General features: G+C 40.6%; 1 protein-coding gene across 1 annotated transcript in view; it reads left to right on the top strand.

Moving 5' to 3' along the window:
* Positions 1-21,973, top strand: part of PPEF1 (protein phosphatase with EF-hand domain 1) — a 107,943-nt gene that overhangs the window by 45,373 nt on the left and 40,597 nt on the right. Inside the window, exons 7-8 of the mRNA XM_019431696.2 lie at positions 8,714-8,828; positions 12,527-12,573. Of these exons, the coding sequence (XP_019287241.2) occupies positions 8,714-8,828; positions 12,527-12,573 (162 nt within the window). The remainder of the gene's footprint in view (positions 1-8,713; positions 8,829-12,526; positions 12,574-21,973) is intronic.

The raw sequence follows: 21,973 nt of genomic DNA, 5'->3' as shown, positions 1-21,973 counted from the left end.
TGTTGTATGGTGACAGATGGTAACTACACTGTGAGCACAGGGTAACGTGTAGACTTGTCGAATCACGGTCCTACACCTCAAACTAATGTAACATTGTGTGTCAACAATTCTTCGATTAAAAATAAAGTGTACAATTCAGTGATTGTTAGTATATTCACAAAATTGCACAACCCTCACCAATACCTGATTCCAGAACATTTTCGTCACCTCACAAAGAAATGCCATACCCATTCCCGTTCCCTTCTCCTTCACCCCTGGCAATCGCTAGTCTAGTTTCTGTCTCTGGGGATTTGTCTCTCTCGGACATGTCATACAAATGGAATTGCGTAATATGTAGCCTCTTGGGTCTGGCTTTTTCACTTAGCATGTTTTTAAGGTACATTCATGTCCATTCATGTCATAGCATGTTTAACTGCTCCTTTATTGCTATGCATGTTATGTGGATATATATATTCGGTTATATGGATATACCACCTTTCATTTATTCATTTGTCACTGATGGACATCGGGATTTTTTTCTACCTCTTGGCTCTCATGAAGTAACATTCACTCACAGGGTGCCTGGGTGGCTCAGTTGGCTAAGCCCCGACTTCGGCTCAGGTCACGATCTCACTGTTTGTGAGTTCGAGCCCCGCGTTGGGCTCTGTGCTGACAGCTCGGAGCCTGGAGCCTGCTTCAGATTCTGTGTCTCCCTCTCTCTCTGCCTCTCCTACACTTACACTCTGTCTCTCTCTCTCTCTCTCAAAAATAAACGTGAAAAAATTAAAAATAAGTATTACAAGTTTTTGTATAAACATGTTTTCAGTTCTGTTGAGTATATGTGCCTAGGAGTAGAACTGCTTGGTCATATGGTAACTCTGTTTAACTTTCTGAGGAATCGCTACGCTCTTTTCCACAGTGGCTGTGCCATTTTACCTTCCCACCAGTGACGCGGGAGGGTTCCAATTTTTTTACATTTTTTGCCAACACTTGTTATTTGCTTTTGTTTATTCTTTTTAATTTTATTTCTATTATGGCCATCCTAGTTGTGTGTTAAGTGGTATCTCATTGTGGTTTTGATTTGCATTTCCCCAATGACCGAAGATGTTTAGCATTTTTTCTTGTTTACTGGACATTTGCACACATTCTTTGGAGGAATGTCTGTTCATATCTTTTGCCCATTTTAAAATCATGTTATTTGTCTTTTTATTATTGAGTTATTAGAGTTCTTTATATATTCTGGATACAAATCCCTTATCCGATATATGGTTTGAAAATTTTGTTTCATTCTGTAGGTTGTCTTTTCTCTTTCTTGATAATGTCCTTTGATTCACGAAAGTTTCTAATTTGATGAAGTCCAATTTATCTATTTTTTTCTTTGGTTGTTTGTGCTTTTGGTGTTATATCTAAGAAGCCATGGCCAGATCCAAGGTCATGAAGATTTACCCCTTCTCTTTCCTTTTAAGAATTTTATAGTTTTAGCTCTACATTTAGTCCATGAAACATTTTCAGTTACTTTCTGTATATGGCACGAGGTAGGGGGCCCACCTCATTCTCTGCATGTGCACATGCACTTGTCCCAGCACCTTTTTTTGAAGAGTCTGTTCCTTCCCCGCACTGAGTGGTCTTGATACCCTCGTTGAGAACTAATAGACCTTAGATGTGTTGTTTTATGTCTGGACTCCCAATTCGACTCCATTTGTGTATGTGTCTATCCTTATGCCACTACCACATTGTCTTGATTTCTGTAACTTTGTAGTCAGTTTTGAAATCAGGAACTATGAATCTTTCAATTTAGTTCTTTTTCAATATGATTTTGGCATTTGGGTTCCCTTGCAGTGAACTTGAGGATTGGCGTTTCCATTTCTGCAAAGAAAGCTCATTGGGATTTTGGTAGGGGCTGCATTGAATCCGTGAATCACGTTGGTTAGTATTACCATCATGACAATATTAAGTCTTCCACCTCATAAACACAGGATGTGTTTCCATTTATTTAGGTTATCTTTGATTGCTTTCAGCCATGTTTTCTAGTTTTCAGCGCACAAGTGTTTCACTACCTTAAATGTATTCCTTGGTATTTTATTCTTTTGATTACTGTTGTGAAAAGGTATTGCTTTCTTAATTCCCTTTTGGATTGCTCATTGTTGGTATATAGAAAGAGAACTGGTTTTGTGGGTTGAGCTTTTACTCGGCCACTTTGCTTTGCTGAATTCATTTATTAGCTCTAGTAGTTTGTGTGTGTGTGTATTTTGAAATAATCCATCTACGGGGTCGTGTCATTTGAGAGTAGAGATAGCTTTAGTTGTTCCTTTTTGATTTAGATGCCATTTCTCTCTCTCTCTCTCTCTCTCTCTCTTTTTCCTAATTGCTCTGGCTAGAACTTTCAGTACAATGTTGAATAGCAGTGGTGAGGGCAGGCATGCTTGTCTTATTCTTGATCTTAGGGGGAAAGCTTTTGGTCTTTTACCATTGAGTTTGATGCTAGTTGTGGGTTTTTCATAGATGCCTTTCATCACGTTGAAGTTTTCTTCTATTCCTGGTTTTCTGAGTGGCTTTATCGTAAAAAGCTGTTAGATGTTGTCACATACCTTGTCTGCATCAATTGAAAGGATCATGTGTTTTTTCCTTCACTCTATTAATGTGTGTTATTACACTGATTAATTTTGTGTCTGTGTTGAACCGCCTTGTATTCCTGAAATAAATCCCACTGGGTCAAGGTCAATGATTCTTTTTAAAATTTTGTTGGGGTTTGTTTGCTGCTATTTTGTTGAGGTTTTTTGCATTTTGTTCATAAGGGATATTGGTATGTAGTTTCTTGTGGTGTCTTTATCTGGCTTTGATATCAGGATAGTATTGGCCTTCTAGAATGAGTTAGGAATTGTGTCTTCTCCCTCAGTGTTTTGGAAGAGTTTAAGAAGGATTGGTGTTAAAGCTTTAAATGTTCAGTAGAGTTTACCAGGGAAGCTGCCCTTGGACTTTTCTTTGCTAGGATGTTTGATCACTGATTCAATCTCTACTTGTCCTAGATCTGTTCAGATTTTCTATTTCTTCATGAATCAGTTTTGGGAATTTGTGTGTTTCCAGGAATTTGTCCATTTCATCTAATTTATCTAATTTGGTAGTGTATAACTATTCATAATATTCTATCGTTCTTTTTGTTTCTTTAAGGTTGGTGGTAACGTCCTCACTTTCATGTCTGATTATAGTTATTTGCATTTCCTCTCTTTGTTTTTCTTTGTCGTTCCAGCTGAAGGTTTGTCAATTTTGTTGATATTTTCAAAGAACCAACTTTGAGTTTTGTTGATTCTCTCTATTGTTTCCCTGTTATTTATTTCATTTATCTGAACTCTAATCCTTATTTTCTTCGTCTGCTAGCTTTTGGTTTAGTTTATTCTTCTTTTTCTAGTTCCTTAGTGTCAAGTTAGGCTTTTCATTTGAGAACTTTCTTTTTTTTAATGTAAATTTCTCTCTGAGCATTGCTTTTGCTGCCATCCCATACATTTTGATGTGTTGCGTTTTCATTTCTGTTCATCTCAAAGTGGTTTCTCATATCCTTTATGATTTCTTCTTTGACCCATCGACTGTTTGAGTATGTTGTTTAGGGGCACCTGGCTGGCTCAGTTGGTTAAGCGTCCAACTCTTGATTTCAGCTCAGGTCATAGTTTCATGGTTTGTGAGACCGAGCCCTGTATCAGGCTCTGCGCTGACAGCATGGGCCCTACTTGGGATTCTCTCTCTCTGCCCCTCCCCTGCCCTCTCTCTCTCGAAAAGAAATAAATAAACATTAAAAAAGGAGTATGTTGTTTAATTTCTACGTATTTGTGAATTTTTCAGTTTTCCTTCTGTTACCGATTTCAAGTTTTATTCCATTGTGTTCAGAGAAGATATTTTACATGATCCCAATCTTTTTAAATTTATCGAGACTTGTTTTGCGGCCTAACATCTGGTCTATCCTAGAGAATGTTCCATGTGCTCTTGTTAAAAAATGTGTAGCCTGCTCTTGTTGAGTGGGGTGTTCTTTTATTTTGTTTTCAGCTTGTGTTGACAGAGATTTCCTTGAACACCAGGCACCAGAGATAGAACGAGAGAGAGAGAGAGAAAGAGAGAGAGAGGCAAGATGGCCTCTGTGTTGGTACACTCCTTCACTCCTTAGCTAGACTGTTTACAAACCTGTTTTAGCCTTTACTTCCTGCTTGCACTGCCTTTTTTAAGTTGCCTTCTTTTTGATTCGTTTTTATTTGTCGGGCTGCTGTAAACTTTGTTAACCAAAGTTCTGTGAAGGTTGATTCTGACAGTTTTTTGGCTTGAGTTTTCAGTGTTTCTATGGAGGGATAGGACCTGGGAGCTACCTATTCCATTAGTTTCTCTCACATTACCCCCAAACCCTCATTTCTTAGGTTAGGACCCTGCGGTCATACCCCAGGAGTAAGGGTGAACTAGAAGTAGACTGATTGTATAGGGATTGAAGCAAAACTTTGAATCATCTAATTCCTCAAGTTGAATTGAGATTATCCTAGATAGCTGGTGTTCCTAGCCACCTGCCAAAAGAAAAAGTAAATCCTCTCTAGAAGAAAGTTGGCCTCAAATTATTTCTTCAAGTTTTCATGTACAATGTCCAGAACTTTATACAAATATTAACTTTATACAAATATGCCCACAAGGCATAGGGGGATACAAGATTCATGACAGAAAACGGAGGCAAACAACAAACGATGGAAAAGGACCAATATTTTGATAATGGCATTATTGGACTCAGAGTTGAAAATAAATATGCTTAATATGTTCAAGGAGATAAAAGATGTGACAAAAATCCAAGGATCTATAACAGAAAAGATCAATAATTCTGACTTTATAAAAATGAAAAAATTATGTTGTTAAGGGAAGAATCAAAGTTTCAAGGTAAAGTACAGTGTGCTCCCATTTGTAAATATATATATACTTTTAAAAATTAAGATAAAATTCACATAACATAAGATAGATCATTTTAACTATTTTTAAGTGTGCAATTTAGCAGTTTTTAGTTTATTCAACATGTTGTGCAGCCATTACCACCACCTAGTTCCAGAACATTTCATCACCCCAAAACGAAACCCTGTACCCATCAAGCAGTCACTTCCCATTCCCTCTTCTCCCTAGCCCCTGGTAACCACTAATTTACCTTCTGTCTCTACAAATTTGCCTAATCTGGACATCGCATACAAATGGAATCATATAACATGTGGCCTTTTGTATATGGCCTCCGCTTGGCAAAATGGTTTCAAGGTACATCCATGTTTTAGCATGCGTCAGTTTCTTATTCCTATTTTCAGTTGAATAACATTCCTTTGTGTGAATATACCCCACGTTTTATTTGAGGGATTATATATTTATAGAAAAGAATATATCATAACATATATTAATATTGCCTACTCATATCTGGTTATATTAATTTTTATCTGCCTGCAAACACGTAGACTATGTTCTGGAAAGATATTCAAGACACTCTTAACATAGGCTGTTTTTAGGGACTGGTCCATGGAAGAAGGAAAATTGCTTTTCAGTTATACTCCTTTTTACTATTTAACTTTTTATTTCAACTAAAAAATTGAACTTTTTTCATTTGAAAACTTACTATTTCATAAAAATAAATATCCTTTAAAAGTAATATTTTCCTACTTCAATATCTCTAAAAGAATATGAATATTTTAAGTTGCTGTTTACTCTATCTTTGTAAATGTGGAAACCAACATGTAAGTTAACTCTTTTGAGTATTTAATATTGTAACATTATAATTGTGTTTACAATGTATATAATTGTAAACACAATTATAATGTTACTGAAAGACAGCATTGTAAGCGAGTACTGATATTAGACAAGTGATGTTAGCCAGTTGAAAATGGACCCAGGGGCCCCTGGCTGGCTCAGTCCATAGAGTGTGTGACTCTTCATCTCGGGTTGTGAATTTGAGTTCCAGGTTGGGTGTTGAGATTACTTAAAACAAACAAACAACAACAAAAAAACTACTAGTAAAAAAGGTAAAAAAAAAAAAAAGTTGTTTTTTTTTTTTTAAAAGGCCCCAGAAAAACTATTTTAATATTAGGATCTTTCTGTCGTAGCATATTCTCAATGTTTTTTCACTAAACAAAACAAAACAAAACAAAACAAAACAAAACTGCCTTTTCAGACAGCGCTGACTCTGATTAACGCTGCAAATAGACCAGAAAATCTGCAGTGGCAAGTTACGTGCAACGTTGGGAATCAATAGACTAAATGTGCAAACTGAAATAAGTCATTGGTTTAAGGTGTTTTGCCTGTTCCTCAAAATTTCCTTAAAATGTGGCTAAAGGAAAGTTGACATTCACGATTTGACTCAAGTTGTGGATTGAATGGATTTCGAATGCTTTTGTGGAGAAGCTCTTTAGCAGTTCGTTAGGTCTTGGAGAGCCAGGAGATATAGGTCTCTCCACTAATCTCCATCCAGGGCGAATTTCTCTTTCCTCCTGATTCTCACATTGCCTAAGATCCCGATCCCTGTCCTTAAAAAATATATTTGATCATCAAAATTGTCCAGAGTTAAGTCATGTTTTGGGGATCTGGGTTAGAAAATAGTTTTAGTATTTTAATAGCTCTGCAAATAGAAATTTTAAGGCACTGAGCCAGATTGTTCCAAGGGAATAAAGGATTCCATCTGTTCTGAATCCCATATCCAAAGCAGTATCCGAACAATACGTAGATATGACCCCTCTCTCAGCCTTTAATAATCTAAACCAGTGCTGTCCAGGAGAAATATAATGTGAGCCACATACATAATTTAAAATGTTCCAGTAGTCACATTAAAAAAGTAAAAACATACTGGGTGTAGAGATTATTTTTAAAAATGAACTTCATAGGGGTGCCCGGGTGATTCGGTCGGTTAAGCGTCTGAGTTCGGCTCAGGTCATGATCTCACAGCTTGTGGGTTCGAGCTCCACGTTGGGCTCTGTGCTGACAGCTCAGAGCCTGGAGCCTGCTTCGGATTCTGTGTCTCCCTCTCTGTCTGCCCCTGCCTCACTCACGCTTGCGCTCTCTCTCTCTCTCTCTCTCTCTCAAAAATAAAAAAGCTTTTAAAAGATTTTAATAAAAAAATTACAAAATAAACTTAAAAATGTAAAATAAGTGAAAAAAATTTTTAAAATGTATTTAATCCAACATATGGAATTATTATCATTTTAATATGTACTCATGTTAAAAGTTGTTAAGGAGACATTTTACTTTTTTTTTTCTTATAAGTCTTTGAAATCCAGTGTGTATTTTGTACTCACAGCACATGTCAATTTCAGCTAGCCCCATTTCAAGCGGTACAAACAGTCCTTTCCCATGAAGTGGTGTTAGCATCTGTTCAATTTGTATCGGCTATATTACTTTGGGGATTATGTATTTGGAATATTTTATAATTAAAAAAAAAGAGAGAGTATAACATACTCGATTTAAAACAAACAAACAAACAAAAGCCCAGTGGATGTTGTATGGAAACCACTTTGACAATAAATTTCATATTAAAAAAAAAAAAAAAAAAGCCCAGTGGAGAAAGCGGAGTAAATCTGTCCAAAACAATGATGTCATCAGCACTGTAATTGGAGGAGAGCAATTGGATGAACAGTCATAATAGGAGATAATCCAAATGGTTTATTTGGGTTTGGAATATGTTTTGTATTTAGACTAGTATATAAATGCACTTGCTGTTCTGTAAACTCTCACGTCTGTGTACCCAACATTGGGCCACACCTGGGATTCTTGGCTCAGGGGTTTCTTGGGGCTGCTCTGGCTGCCTTGTGAGATCTGGGAACCCAGCGCCACCACCAGGTGCCATCCCAGGTGGCAGGATGTCCCAAACAAATGCAAAGCGGCCCATCTTGCACACACTCTCTCTCTTTCTCTCTCCTTTCCCTCCTTCTCTGTTATTTATTCATTTTTGTCTGCATGTTTCCCCGGGGCAAGGGACTCTTTTTTCTTCCCTTTCACTTCTCTTGGGCCCTAAGGACCAAGAATAATCACAGATGTTCTGTGAATGGGTGATGTCAGTTAAGAACATGAAAGTAGGGGCGTCCGGGTGGCTCCGTCAGTTGAGCATCAGACTTCAGCTCGGGTCATGATCTCGTGGTTCGTGGCTTGAAACCCCGCATCAGGCTCACTGGTGTCAGCTCAGAGCCCTCTTTGGATCCTCTGTTCCCCTCTCTCTCTGTCCCTCTCCTGCTTGCACGTGTTCTCGCTCTCTCTCTCTCTCAAAAATAAATAAAAACATTTAAAAAAACCCATGAAAGTATAAATGTCCTAGGAGCCATTCATTCATTCAATTTGCAGATATCTAGTGAGGGCTTATTATATGCCAGACACAGTGCTAGAATAATCTTTTTGAGAATAATTTTTTTTAAATTTTTTTAATGTTTATTTTTGAGACAGAGAGAGACAGAGCATGAGCAGGGAAGGGGCAGAGAGGGAGGGAGACAGAATCTGAAGCAGGCTCCAGGCTCCGAGCTGTCAGCGCTGAGCCCGATTCGGGGCTCGAACTCATGAACCGCGAGGTCATGACTTGAGCCGAAGTCGGACGCTTAACCGACTGAGCCACCCAGGCGCCCCTTTTTGAGAATAATTGAGAGATTATCCTGCAATATAGCTTCCAAAAATGTGCTCATATGCTCCACCTTTATAGCTTTCTACGTAGTCATGCTTTTCTTGCTAGTTCATTATATATTTTTCCTCTGCCTCACCCTCACAGATACTTCATGCTCGTTATGTCTTAGAGGTGCTATTTGAAACCAAGAAAGTCCTGAAGCAAATGCCGAACTTCACTCATGTAAAAACCTCTCCTTCCAAAGAGATAACAATCTGTGGTAAGTTTCAGGGCAGAGCTGCCAAATTAATATTTAGGAGCGCCTTGGTTCTACATCATTTGCTTAACTCGAAAACCGTGTAAATTGGACTGTATTAAGGGAAAAGTGTTAATATAGAGTGATCTATCATGATAATACTGTTCCCCGTCTTGTCTTTGTTTTGCATACCAGCTGGCAGGAATTAATTATGTGAGAAATTAAAGAACTCAGGGCTTTTTATAAAGGCAGGCAGCATTTTAATACGGAAAACCACCCATGGGTGGAATAAGCCTTCCTTGCCCTCCGTCTAGCTCTCATTATCTTTGTTCCATATTACTTTTCCTAGGTGGGCCACTATGTGCCGCTTAGGCTGGGAGGCGAAAAGCCCCAGGCAGGGTGGAGGTGCGACTCTTCTCTGCCCTTGGCTGCTGTTTTAGATTTTTCCAACTGGTCTCTGCAGCTTTCAGAAGAGTGGGAATGTCCTAGAAATCTGTTCCTTGTTCTTCTAAATAACAAGGCTGGAGATTTTGTTATCATATAGGCCAGCCTGGCAGGATATTGCTTCAAGAAACAGTACACATTGAAATTCAACACAGTTGGTGCTCAGCAGGCTTGCAACTGTTTGAGAATGGGGTGCGTGGAAGGAACAGCAGTTCCCTTAACTTCTAATTAGGCCTTTAGGTTACAAAGCAGTGATTGTTATTTTCCAAATCAAAGTGTAGCCTGTGTTTCTTTTACCGTGTCAGGTAGAAGCGGATTTGACAATCGAGGGAAACCATTTCCATTTCTAGCATCTGACAGTGGTGAGAGCGACCTGACTCGAGCTTCTGAAGCATCTTTAATGACGCAGTTCGAACCTGATGAGGCCAACGCATCTCTGCCTAACAGATGATGCGTCTCAGCAGTGGGCGCCTTTTATTCAAAGCTTCACCGGCTCTGATTTTTCACAGAGATTAAGAATCTGAGGCCACGCAGCTCAGGAAGCCGGGCCGACCCATGAAGCTTGTGGGGCCAGGGCTGTATATGCTACCAGAGTGTATGGAATAAGCTTAACAGAACACGAGATCTGCTCCCACGTGTTTCCAGTATACCCCCAGTTGCCACTGCAAATTTATCTTTGGGTAAAAGGATCTAGAAGACGTAAATTAATTAGAGGGCAAGGGAGTCCTGGAATCCCACAGTGTAAGAACTGAATGGTTCTTACTGAGACTAGTCTATCACTTGTTCTTATGGATGAAATTGAGGTGCAGAGAGGAAAGTGTATCGCCTTCCTTGCATTTCTTTCTTTCTTTCTTTCTTTCTTTCTTTCTTTCTTTCTTTCTTTTTCTTTCTTTCTTCTTTCTTTCTTCTTTCTTTCTTTCTTTCTTTCTTTCTTTTTCTTTCTTTCTTCTTTCTTTCTTCTTTCTTTCTTTCTTTCTTTCTTTCTTTCTTTCTTTCTTTCTTTCTTTCTTCTTCTCTTGTAAAGATTTTATTTTTAAGGAATCTTTACACCCAGCATGGGGCTCAATACAACCCCGAGATCAAGAGTCCCATGCTACACGGACCAAGCCAGCCAGACGCCCCTCCTTCCCTGAATTTCTATGTGGGGACTCTCCCCCACCACCCGCAAGCTCACTCAGCTAGTTAGTGGCAGAGTCAGAATAAAAAATCAGGTCCTCTGCATCCCAGGTTAGAGGCAGCCCCATATCTCCTATCACACATCTCTCTGATGGTTCATTTTCCATCAGGAGACAAAGACTAGGGAATGGATTGACTGGACAGTTTATTCACTTAAAGATCTCCACGTCTTGGGCATTTGTTTCCAGACGTTTTTCCATGTAGCACCACTGCTGGAGGGAGCACCTTAGCATAGGATTTATTATTTTCGGTCCTTAGAGCCCTATTGAACTTAGATAAATTTGGTCATCATTCAAAACTCAAAACTGGGGCTGTCTTTTCAAAAACTTCTGTTGAAGACGGTACTAGGAAAGGGAGAGAAAGTGTGATGAAATTTTACCATTATTTTAGTGTCCAGATGCATTTATTTACACGAACATCTCAACACGCTTCATTGTTCTCAATACACGTGCAATATAGAAGGTGTTTTAGTCTATAGTCATGCTATATAGATAACCAATTCTGCACTCATGTTTTTCTTTGCGGTGGAAGTTGCTCTCTGTGGCTGTCTTTCCGTGATACCTCATATTTTATTTATTGCTGTCCAACTAGAAGTTAAAAATATTTTTGTAGCCTCAATTCCTAATATGCTGAAACCAGTTCATTTTTTTATCATGCCAGCTGTGATAATTCTGTCTGCTCAAATCTTTGAAGGGCAAGTCCCCATAAAGAAAATTAGGAAAATAAAATGATTTTTAAAATATGTTTAATTGATAAGTAAAAAGTCCTTCCACTTTTATTTCCTTGGAATTGGAATAAGATCATATGAAAGCAGTGAGATTTAAGTGTGCAGTAGCATTAATATGCTCTCAATATTATAGTCATTTTATAAATAAGTGCTGGTGACACAGGATTTTAATTATTCTCATAATTGGAGTCTTCCATTGCATATATTTGGCTAATTTTGGTTGTAGGATTTTAAGCAACCTGAGGAAAGGTATTTCTATATTAGATTCTATTTGGTAATCAAGTTGGATACAAAGAATAAAAATTTATGATCAGAGCTTATGAAAGACAGATCTTTTACCTAGAAGTAATTATCCAAATAGGGCTTTTGAATATTCACGTATTCACTCTTAATTTTTAATTAATATCTGCACATATTCATGTGGTGTCCTTTAGTTAGCTGAGTTTTATAAAGCCATGCTTTCATTTCTATTTCCTGTAACTGTCTCACCAAAAGGATGTCAACTCACAATTTTTTTTTTTAATTTGAGAGAGAGAGAGAGAGAGAGAGAGAGAGAGAGAGCACAAGTGGGAGAGAGTGGCACAGGGAGAGAGAGAATCTTAGGCTCCATGCTCAGTACAGAGCCTGATGTGGGGCTCGATCTAATGACCCTGGGATCACGACCTGAGCCAAGATCAAGACTCGGACGCTCAACCAACTGAGCCCCCCAGGCGCCCCACAAGTCACAAGTTTTAAATTTTAGATGCTATTGCTCGAGCATATTCTTTAATACATGGCTTTAAAAAACTGTACATTTACCAATGAAATGTATTTATTGAGTGCCTATTATACACCAGATACTATGAGAGGCATTGGGGATTTAATGCTGACTGATATATACTATCGCTGCTCTCCTAGAGATTACAGTATGAACAATACGGAAGAATCGCGAAGAGCTTGAGTTTTGAGTAAAGTTGGGTTTGAATTCCAGCTCTGATCTTTGGTAGCTGGGTAATTTTGCACTGGGTAACTACTCTGAGCCTCCTTTATAACCTAGGAATGGTGAAAACAATACCCATCTCATAGAGTGGTTGTGAGGGTTGAACAGGATAATTCACGTAAACCCTTAATGCAGTGCTTGGCACAGAGTGAGCTAAGCGCCGCATAAATGGTAGGAGTGAACAGGTAATTGTAATATCAGATGCTGTCTCCCAGAGGAAAGGGGACAAAAAGAGAGCTATAAAAACAAATTGTTGCATTCATACCACCATGGGGAAAACCCCAGTGCCCTGAGAATGCTTGGAGTATATCAGCAGTATTTCTGTTTAAAAATTCTGCAACAAAATGGGCGTTTTCTTGTTTCCTACTGAAGAGTGATTTTTCATTTGCACTGCAGGTGATTTGCATGGGAAACTGGATGACCTTCTTTTGATCTTCTCTAAGGTAAATAATTATTTGGCTAAATAGTTGCATTTTTGCTGGGGGAGGAGAGTCCCAGGGCAGACAACAGTGTTAGTTTTATTAGGGATATGGATAGATTCAGATGTATGTAACGGTTTGTTTTTTTTTTTTCATTGAAGAAGCCGAAATATTTGTGGAGGGATATCTTTTGGCTTTTTAACGCGTATTTCATACAAATGTCATTAAAAAAATTAACCTGGGTCTTTGTTCAATAGTACTATTATGTGTATATCCATTACGATTTGCACCTGATTGTGTTTGTGGTCTTTATGACATCAGAAATGTCTAGATGGCAGAGGATGCGGAGAGGAGCAATCCGTTTTGCGCACTGATTCACCATTGCTGAGCTCAGTTGCTTTTCCAGCGCTGTGACTACTGTTCATTTGTTGGGGTTGGGTTGTGGGGCCTACACAGAGGGCAGAGAGCAGCTTGGCTGGCATGGAATTTCTCTGCATCTCTTCGATCGGATTCATTTCTCTCTCTGAGCCAGCAATAACAAACCTGAATATTTGCTTCTGGGACAACTGCGTGAAGAAAAGTGATCTTGAGGTGACCTCCGCCGTCATCTCTTTATCTCTCTTTTTGTTTGTTCATTTATTTGGGGGGGGGGGGCGGAGAGAGAGAATCCCAAGCAGAGTCCGCACCACCAGCACAGAGCCTGACATGGGGCTTGAACTCATGAACTGTGAGATCATGACCTGAGCTGAAATCAAAAGTCGGATGCCTGACTCACGGAGCCACCCAGGCGCTCCCCTTTATCTCTCTTTTTGATCAATGTGTCAGTCCCCACAACTAGTGTGTGGAATAACTGGGCACAGCATAGGTGTCTCAGATGGTTGAAAGAAAATATATTTTGATTATTATGAAGGCCAATCATTTCTACTCTTTGGATACTGTGAGAGCTTAAGTAAGCCACGTAGCCTCTGTGAAACTCAATTTTTTTTGGGGGGGGGGCTGTAATATCCTTGAGCTGCCACCCCACAAAAGTTGTCTTGTGGATAGAATAACAGATATTCAAAAGCATGTTTTAAAGTAATGAATTATGATAGAGATGCAAGGGTTTTGTTTTTTTTTTTTTTTTTTTTTTTTTTTTATATTTCATTCATTTGGAGTGGAGGCTTAGAAGGGAACGGAGAGGGCCAAACCAGGAGTGGATGAATGGAGCTGCTCTTAGGAGAAGATTCAGCTGAGACTGCAGGAGGCCTAAGCAAGGATCTAGAGCCTGATAGCTGGAGGGTGGGAGCAGAGGAAGTAGGAAGCTGCCCAGGAGCTTAGGTTGGCGTCAGGAAGTCCACCTGAAGTTTTTCTGGTAGGGAGGTGAGGGTGCCGGTTAAAGAGCAATTCCCGAGATCAGTGACAGAACCCAAGCTGGGCAGGGAAGGAAGAGGAGTCAGGATGGGCCAGCCAACCGGGACAGATGGGTGGACTACAGGATTGGCATGCTTTCTGAGGGAGCAGACTGATGGGGGCAAGGGCCTTGGGAAGCAGGAAGGGTGGGAAGTTATATGAGGAATAGTCCTAGGGGATGAGCACGTTCAAGGTGGAGTCCCGAATGCGGCCGGCCGAAGTGCGAGAAAGAGAATATTGGAGATGGGGAGGTCGAGGATGTGGAAACGGAAAGCAGGTGGGTTAAATGAGCTGACCACAGGACTGTGAGGTGAGGAGTGGGCAAGGAAGGCCAGTCAGAGGTCACGGGCTAGAAAGGAGGAGAGGCTTTTACCTGAGGCTGGCAAAGTGTTGGTCTTGTAGCGCCTCTGAGGAGCACGTGAACCCTCCCCAGCTCCTGACCCTGAGGTATCCATCCTGTGGAGGAATGAGTCCTTTCCTTCCAGAGGGCTGCATGAGTCAGGAGTCCAGCGGCGTCCTTAAGGGAGGCCCAGATTTCCAGAGGGCGGTCTTCCCGAATGAGTTGAAGGCGGAGGAGAGTTTATCTACCATGAAACGGGGATTCTATGGGCCATATTGGAACTCTGCGGCAGCGGAGGGAGAGTGGACTCGTGAGAGGACCCCAAGGAGTTGCACAGTTTGGGGAATGAGGTCCGTGTAACTCCATACGCGGCACCATATAAAATGTTCGGAGGTTCAGTCCTGCTATTGCTGACAGTGACGGTCGAAGGAAGGAAGAGGGGGCGGGAGGATATGGGACACAACCACAAGAGAAAATCTAGCGATCGTGTTTTTAGAGGTTTGGGGAGATATATAAAAGGGAAAACAGTTGAGTAAAGTAAAAGAGAAAAAGGACTTCTGAGACAGTTCGAAAAGCAAATTTCTTGAGAGGTAGTTGAAGATGTTAAGGTGTGATCAGGGCACGGACTCTGGCGTAGACAGATGAGAAAGGAGAGAATTGCCACGGGTGTCTTTAATTCTCTCAGCAGAGCGGTATGGAACATAGGAAACTGGAAAGTGCTAACGTAAAGACTGAACAGGAGGAGGTGGGAGGCAAGAAGTACCATAAAAAGAACCGAAGGTGAAAATATAGCGTTCACATGAAAGCAAGAAGTATTTTGAGAGTTAACCAATGAGAGCGTTCCAGAAGTGCAGACTGAGAGCCCAGCAGTGAAAAGAGTAGGGCGGTCTAACTTGAGAGGGATTTGGGTAGAGGGAGGTGAGAGGGATGTTTGGAAAACAGAAGCCTGCAGGAGCCATGAATTTGAATCTCATTAAGCGTGAGCGAGAAGCAGCCACAATGCATCTTGAATGTGGGATAAACCATGCACACGAGGATCTGGAAATTGCCTGGTTTGAGAGGGAAAACTGAGGGAAGGGCCACTGAGGACAGCAAGGTTCCACTCTAAGAAGCTTGAAAAGGTGCCGTGGTTAACGGTGTCGAGAAGGGCCTGGTGGGCGTCCCGAGTTGCAGGCTTGGAGACGAAAGGGCAGCCGCACAGAGATGTCTGAGGAAGCTCCTTCACAGGGTGCTGTCACTCGCGAAAGTCAGCATTTTCCCTGTTTCTGTCTCATTTTTTGTCCGAAGTTTAAATGAGGACTGAGGGTAGGCTCGCAGGGGTGGAGTACAGTCTGCAACCAGGCACACAGACTACTACAGGGAAACGGTGTTTCTACCCGAATGCAGATGACGGTGCCGCCCGGCCTATCCGGAGGACGAGCTCCCGTGTCCTTGACTTACCTTTACTTAACACTCCTATGGTCCCGGCCCCACAATGAAGGAAAAAGGGTCTCTGAGCTGTTGAAGTCGCTGTCACAAAGCCAGTGAACTTTCCTGAGCGGACGGGCCCCGGGCCCTCACTCAAAGACCTATGAATATATATCACTCACATCCTGACACCTTCTTGGTCCCAGTTGGCCTGTGTGGCTTCCCACCCCACGGCCAATTAGGGAGGGGGAGGGGAAAGGCAGAAGTGAGAAACAAGGACAACAATGAAAAGCAGAGCTCTTAAATGGCACAGGAGATCTAGAACTGTTAGCACAAGGTCGGAGATATATGCAGGGAAGAGAGTTCCATCCTTTTCAGCAGGACCTGAGGGGATGCTTAGATCGACAAGCCTGCATAGTCAAGAAAGTGTCGAGGGGCTCCGGCGTGTGCTCTGTTAAGAAGTACAGAGAACAGGGGCGCCTGGGTGGCTCAGTCGGTTAAGCGTCCGACTTCAGCTCAGGTCCTGATCTCGCGGTCTGTGAGTTCGAGCCCCGCGTCAGGCTCTGTGCTGACAGCTCAGAGCCTGGAGCCTGTTTCAGATTCTGTGTCTCCCTCTCTCTGACCCTCCCCCATTCATGCTCTGTCTCTCTCTGTCTCAAAAGAAATAAATAAACATTAAAAAAAAATTAAAAAAAAAAAAGAAGTAAAGAGAACAGACGGCACACTTTCCAAACCCTCAGTTAAAATGGTTAAAGTAATTTAAAAACGCATTTTAGTTTTTAAAGGAGAAAGCTTCAGTGATCTGGAAAATTCATCTCAGCAATGCTTATGGTATGAGTGAGTATCACTATGGGGTCTTAGGTATCGGAGGACGAAAGAACGTGAAAACAAAATAAAGGAAGATTAGTTGAGAGAAGCATAATGCGCCAGGAAAGAGATGAGGAGGCAAGAAAGAACATCTTACAAATAAGGCGAGAGAAGGGGAGGTGGGGGGTGGGTTTCCCTGGTGGCCTCAGATACAAGGGTGGCTGCGCAGGGATTACAGCTGGTGTTAACTCTGACCTGAGCAATCTCTCGATTGCTTCAGGCAATGGTAGAGTTTCGGTGATGGTGGCCGATGCTCACTGCAATATTCACAGCATCAACGATGTGGTTTTGATTCCTGGTTACATGTAATGCCCTGCGCGTGATGCTTTCCTCCGGTTCATTCATAGGAGCGCGCAGGACTGAGTCACCTCAGTGTAAGCCACGGGCTCGCTCTCTCTTCTATTTAGAAGCAGCTAGTGACCGTGCTTTAACTGATCCCTGTTTACTTTATGGTTTAATTAATTTATTAAAATTAGCAACTTATGGATTATTTGATTTATCCAAATGTATTTTGTTCAGATTTTGATTGAACTTGAATCGCAGAGGATAGTTTGGCAAAATACTCCCGTTGGAGATTTTTGGAGCTATAAATCACTACAGTTTATATTATGCTCCGATTCCTCTCAGTCAGCCCCAAAGAGAAACCGGGAAACCCCCAGGCTTTGAATGAAGGCAAAATTGTTATTCATCTTTCAGTTGACGTCTTGCTAGGCAATTTCTTCCTTGTCGGCTCTTTCATGTGGTTTAGGGTGAGTAGGCTGCAGGCCAGGGCTGGCCCAAGGCCAACCAAAGGCATACCATACAGTGTGGGATCCCTGAGGTGCCTTGCTATGTCACTCTTTTCATCCAAGTGGTTGGTTTGGTTCAAGACTTGTATCGTTATAACCAATCCTACACGAAAGCGAGCCTATCCGCTAATTTATTCATTTAATAAACTCTTGTCTGATCCTTGCAGTGTTCAAGGCACTGTATAAAAACTGAGAAGACACAAAGACAAATATGCAGTCTATTCCTTTCACGTGTATTTATTAAACACCGGGTATGAATGAAGTACTCTGCTAAGGGTTGGCAGTGTAGTCTGATTACGGTGCAGTTTTTAGCCCCAGAGACCTTACAGTTTAGTGGTGAAGGTCAACTAATGAAAAGACAGGACAGTTCAGGGTGGGATGTATTAGTGACTGGGATTTAGGCACTTACTAAATTACTGAAGTTCCTTGAACGGACTGTCTTGAATGTCACCTCCTCCGATGGGATTCATACAGTGATTGCTTTCGATTATTGGTTTTGAGATTTGGGTTTCTTTCATATTCGGTTGTCCTTAAAAATTTTGCCATGGAGCACCTTAAGACTAAGCTAGACATTTTCAGCTGCAATCCTATCCGGGTTTGAAAAGAATTCTTTCCTCTGGATACCACATGGTAACAGACCTTTGCTAAAAGGGCATCTCAACATTATATGGCTTCAAATATCACCAAGTGAAGCAATTTACATAGCATTAGTTAGGTTTATTTTTAGATTTTATTTTCTGAAAAGGTTAATTTTAATCAGCCACTTTTGCTTAATTAGAGTGACCGATTTGAAATACTTCATTCAGAGCCTTAATTAGCCTTGCTAAAATTACAAGACTTTTCCTCACTGAATGGAAAGCTCGGAATTTTAGATCAAGTATTGGCAAATTAGTTTGCTAAATTGATGCTATGAGTGGAGACCTCCTGAAGCTGAAAAAGAGACGTTCATGGACAGAGAGAAGCGAATTAACTCTTAACCCTGTGGATGTCACACTGATGCTGTCCATGCCACCTTGTTTTCCTTTTCGTTCTCTCTTCCCTACCATTCTCCACTCCCCGTGCCCATGATTTTCCACTCGAGAAGGTCATTAAATATTTTCTTTTTTCTCTCTCACTGATACGCTTCATACTACACAGTAGTCAATTCCTTTTCTTTTGAGATGAAGGCAGTGTGTTGCAATCAGAAGAACAGATCTCTAAAACAGGGTTGGCAAAAGAAGTAACAATTAAAATAATGTGGAGTTGAGGTCCAGAGGTTATTGTTTGAGCAAAAAAAAAAAAAAAAAAAAAAAGGCATAACTTCTAGATGTTGATTATAAAATGCTTCAGGAGGAAATGGGTGAGAATATAGGGAAACATCTTGTCTTTGTCTCCATTCCAGTTAATTACCTGTGGTCTGCTAGTGTTTCCCCTCCGGGTCATCTGAATGCTATTCAGGGTTTGTAGTTGCCCTGGGTTTTCTGTATTTGTCGACTTCGTTTCCATGCCATAGACAATTTGTTGTATATTAGCTACAGAATAAGCCAGAGAGTTTGGTTTACTGGAACTGAGTGAAGGATGGGTTACAGCAGCAGTTTTTGCTTCTTTGAAGGAAAACCGGACAAATCTCAGTAGTCGGAAGCCCAGACGTCCTAGAGAGTTTACGTACAGGGACACTTAGCTCCTCATCTTCGCATCGGTTTTCTAATTTCCTTGCTGTTCTAAGACAAAAATGTATTTGAACTCATATGTATAAAGTAATATGACTAATACTGAAGGACTAATACTGTCCAGTAGGACAGATCTTATACCTTCAAATAAACCTTGCCGTTTTTGAAGTGTCTGTTCTGAGGGGCTTAACATGTACAGGAGTTCAGTATACATTGAAGACGCCTTTTAGAGTCACTTTCAGAGACTCTGACATATTCTATTGAAGGAACTTCATTATCACAAATCTTAGCCTTTTGACAACATGTGTAATTTTTTGAGAAGGTTAAAACTCACTGGGTGTCAACGGTGCTGTATAAGGTGGATGACCTAGGTGACCATTACTATTTGGGGCTTACAATTAGGTTTGGCTAAAGGAATTCATTATTCTTTGCTCATAGTAGAGGTGAAATACCTACAAAGTTTGGCCTAACTGGAGATGAGAAGTTTCTAATGCAAGAAAGTTTGTCATCCTAGTGGAAAACATGTTTATTATCCAGATACAATCAATGTGATTTTAGGGGCACCTGGGTGGCTCAGTCAGGTGAGCATCTGACTCTTGATTTCAGCTCAGGTCATGATCCCAGGGTCGTGGGATCGAGCCCTGCGTCGGGCTCTGCACTGAGCGTGGAACTTAAGATTCTCTCTCTCCCGCTCTCTCTGCCCCTCCCCCACTCATGCATGTGCATGTGCACATGTGCTTGTGGTCTCTCTAAACAAAACTAAAAAATTAAAAATATAAATAAATATAATTTTAGACCACTAAATGCTTTTCTCATATCTTGGTATTAAGGTTATGCTGGTTTCATGAAGTGAATTGAAAAGATTTTCATCTTTTTCTGTGGTTTGGAATAATTAAAGGCCCTGGTTCTCAAACTTGACATTGTAGTCACCGAAGGGAATTGGAAAAAAAAGTACTGAACGTGAGTCCTACTCTCAGACTCTGATAGACACTTGGGGACTTAAAAAAAATCTTTTTTTAAAAGTCTTATTTATTTAAGTAATCTCTGATCTCTATACCCAACATGGTGCTCCAACCCACAACCCAAGATCAAGAGTCCCACACTCCTCTGACTGAGCCAGCTGGGCGCCCCCACCCGGGGACTTTTAAAAATCCCTCAAGTGAATTCAGTGTGCACTCAAGGATGGGAATGAATCATCGGTCTAAGTAACATTAAAACCATTTGCTCTTGAAAATGGAGATAGAGCTGGGGCGCCTGGGGTGCTCAGTCAGTTGGGCGTCCCACTTTGGCTCAGGTCATGATCTCCCAGTCCATGGGTTCGAGCCCCGCGTCGGGCTCTGTGCTGACAGCTCAGAGCCTGGAGCCTGCTTCGGATTCTGTGTCTCCCTCTCTCTCTGCCCGCCCCCCCACTCCTGCTCTGTCCTTCAAAAATAAACATTAAAAAGAAAAAAGAACAGAAAATGGAGATACAGCTCTGCTAGAAAGCCACAAGGAGATGCGCTGTTCAAGTTTTTTACTTCTTTTGAATCATTTCTGACAGTTCCTTATTTTCAGAGAAATCTTCCATTTCTCTAGACTGTAAAAGTACATCAGAGATGTTGGCATCATATTGTTTACATATATGTACTTCTTTTATCTACTTCTCTGTCTTTATGTCTTTTTTCTACTCTTTCATCTTTCATATTTTGTAATTCTCTCTTTTTTCACTCATCCTCTGTCAGGCTCATGATGAGTATCAATATTATTGGTCTTTCAAAGAATCATCCTTTGGCTTTATGTATTTTTTTCTTTTTTGTTTGTTTTCTATTTCATTAATTTTAGCTTTTATCTTTATTTGATTGATTTTATTGTTCCTTTTCTAATTTCCTGAGATGAATAGTCTTTCATGTGCATCGTCTTTAATAATGAAGGCATTTAAGGTTACACATCTTTTCTAATGTTAGTTTTAATTGAGTCTTCGATTGAACTTGTAAGTTTGCTTTTAATTTTCTCTTTAATCTAATGCTTATTAACACTACACTTTTTAATTTCCAAGCGTCTTAATTAAAGGAGCTAGAATTCTTGGAATCATATTTTTATTATTTATTTCAAATTTTATTGGATTATGACATGAGAATATATCCTATGACATGTTTATTATTTTGAACTTATTCAGGATTTCTTTGAAATCATGTACATGATTAATTGTCATAAAGTGTCCTTAGACATATGAAGAATTAATTATACTCTCTATTTGTAGGATGTAAAGTTCTTCATATATCCATTTATTAAATTAAGTTCATTGATCAAATATTCAATTTTTAAAAATGTTTATTGAGAGAGAGAAAGTGTGCCTGTGAGTGGGGGGAGGGGCAAGGAGAAGGGGGACAGAGGATCCAAAGCAGGCTCCGAGCTGACAGCAGAGAGCCCCATGTGGGGCTTGAACTCACGAACCATGAGATCATGACGTGAGCCGAAGTCTGATGCTTAACCAACTGAGCCACCCAGGTGCCCCTAAATATTCAATTTCCCCACATAATTCAGTTTCTACTGTATCTGTCTAAATGTGTATGTTATGTATTGCTGTGTAGCAAGCTACCCCAATACTTAGTTCATTAAAACTATAAACATTTAGTATTGCACAGTTTCTGTGGGTCAGAAATTTGAGTGCAGCTTAGCTGAATGGTTCTGGCTTAGGGTCTCTCATGCGGTGGCAAGCTATTGGTTAGAGCTGAAGTCATCTGAAAGGTTGACTGGGGCTCAAGGACCCATTTCCAAGATTGCTAACTCACATGGCTACAGGCACAGCCTTTCAGCTCCTCACTGGCTATGGGCAAAAGAGCCACATGTGCCTTTCCACAGGGTATCTGAGTGTTCTCATGGCATAGCATCTGACTTTTCCTAGAGTGTGTGATGCAAAAGAGACAGCAGGAAGGAAGCTGTAGTGTCTTTTATGGCCTAGTCTCCAAAGCTGCACACCATCAATCCTGCTTCTTTTCTTTTTT

Source organism: Panthera pardus, unplaced genomic scaffold (genome assembly GCF_024362965.1).
Source record: "Panthera pardus isolate Hobbes unplaced genomic scaffold, ASM2436296v1 HiC_scaffold_27, whole genome shotgun sequence".
NCBI classification, from domain to species: Eukaryota; Metazoa; Chordata; class Mammalia; order Carnivora; family Felidae; genus Panthera; species Panthera pardus.
This window is presented reverse-complemented; position numbering and strand designations above follow the sequence as displayed.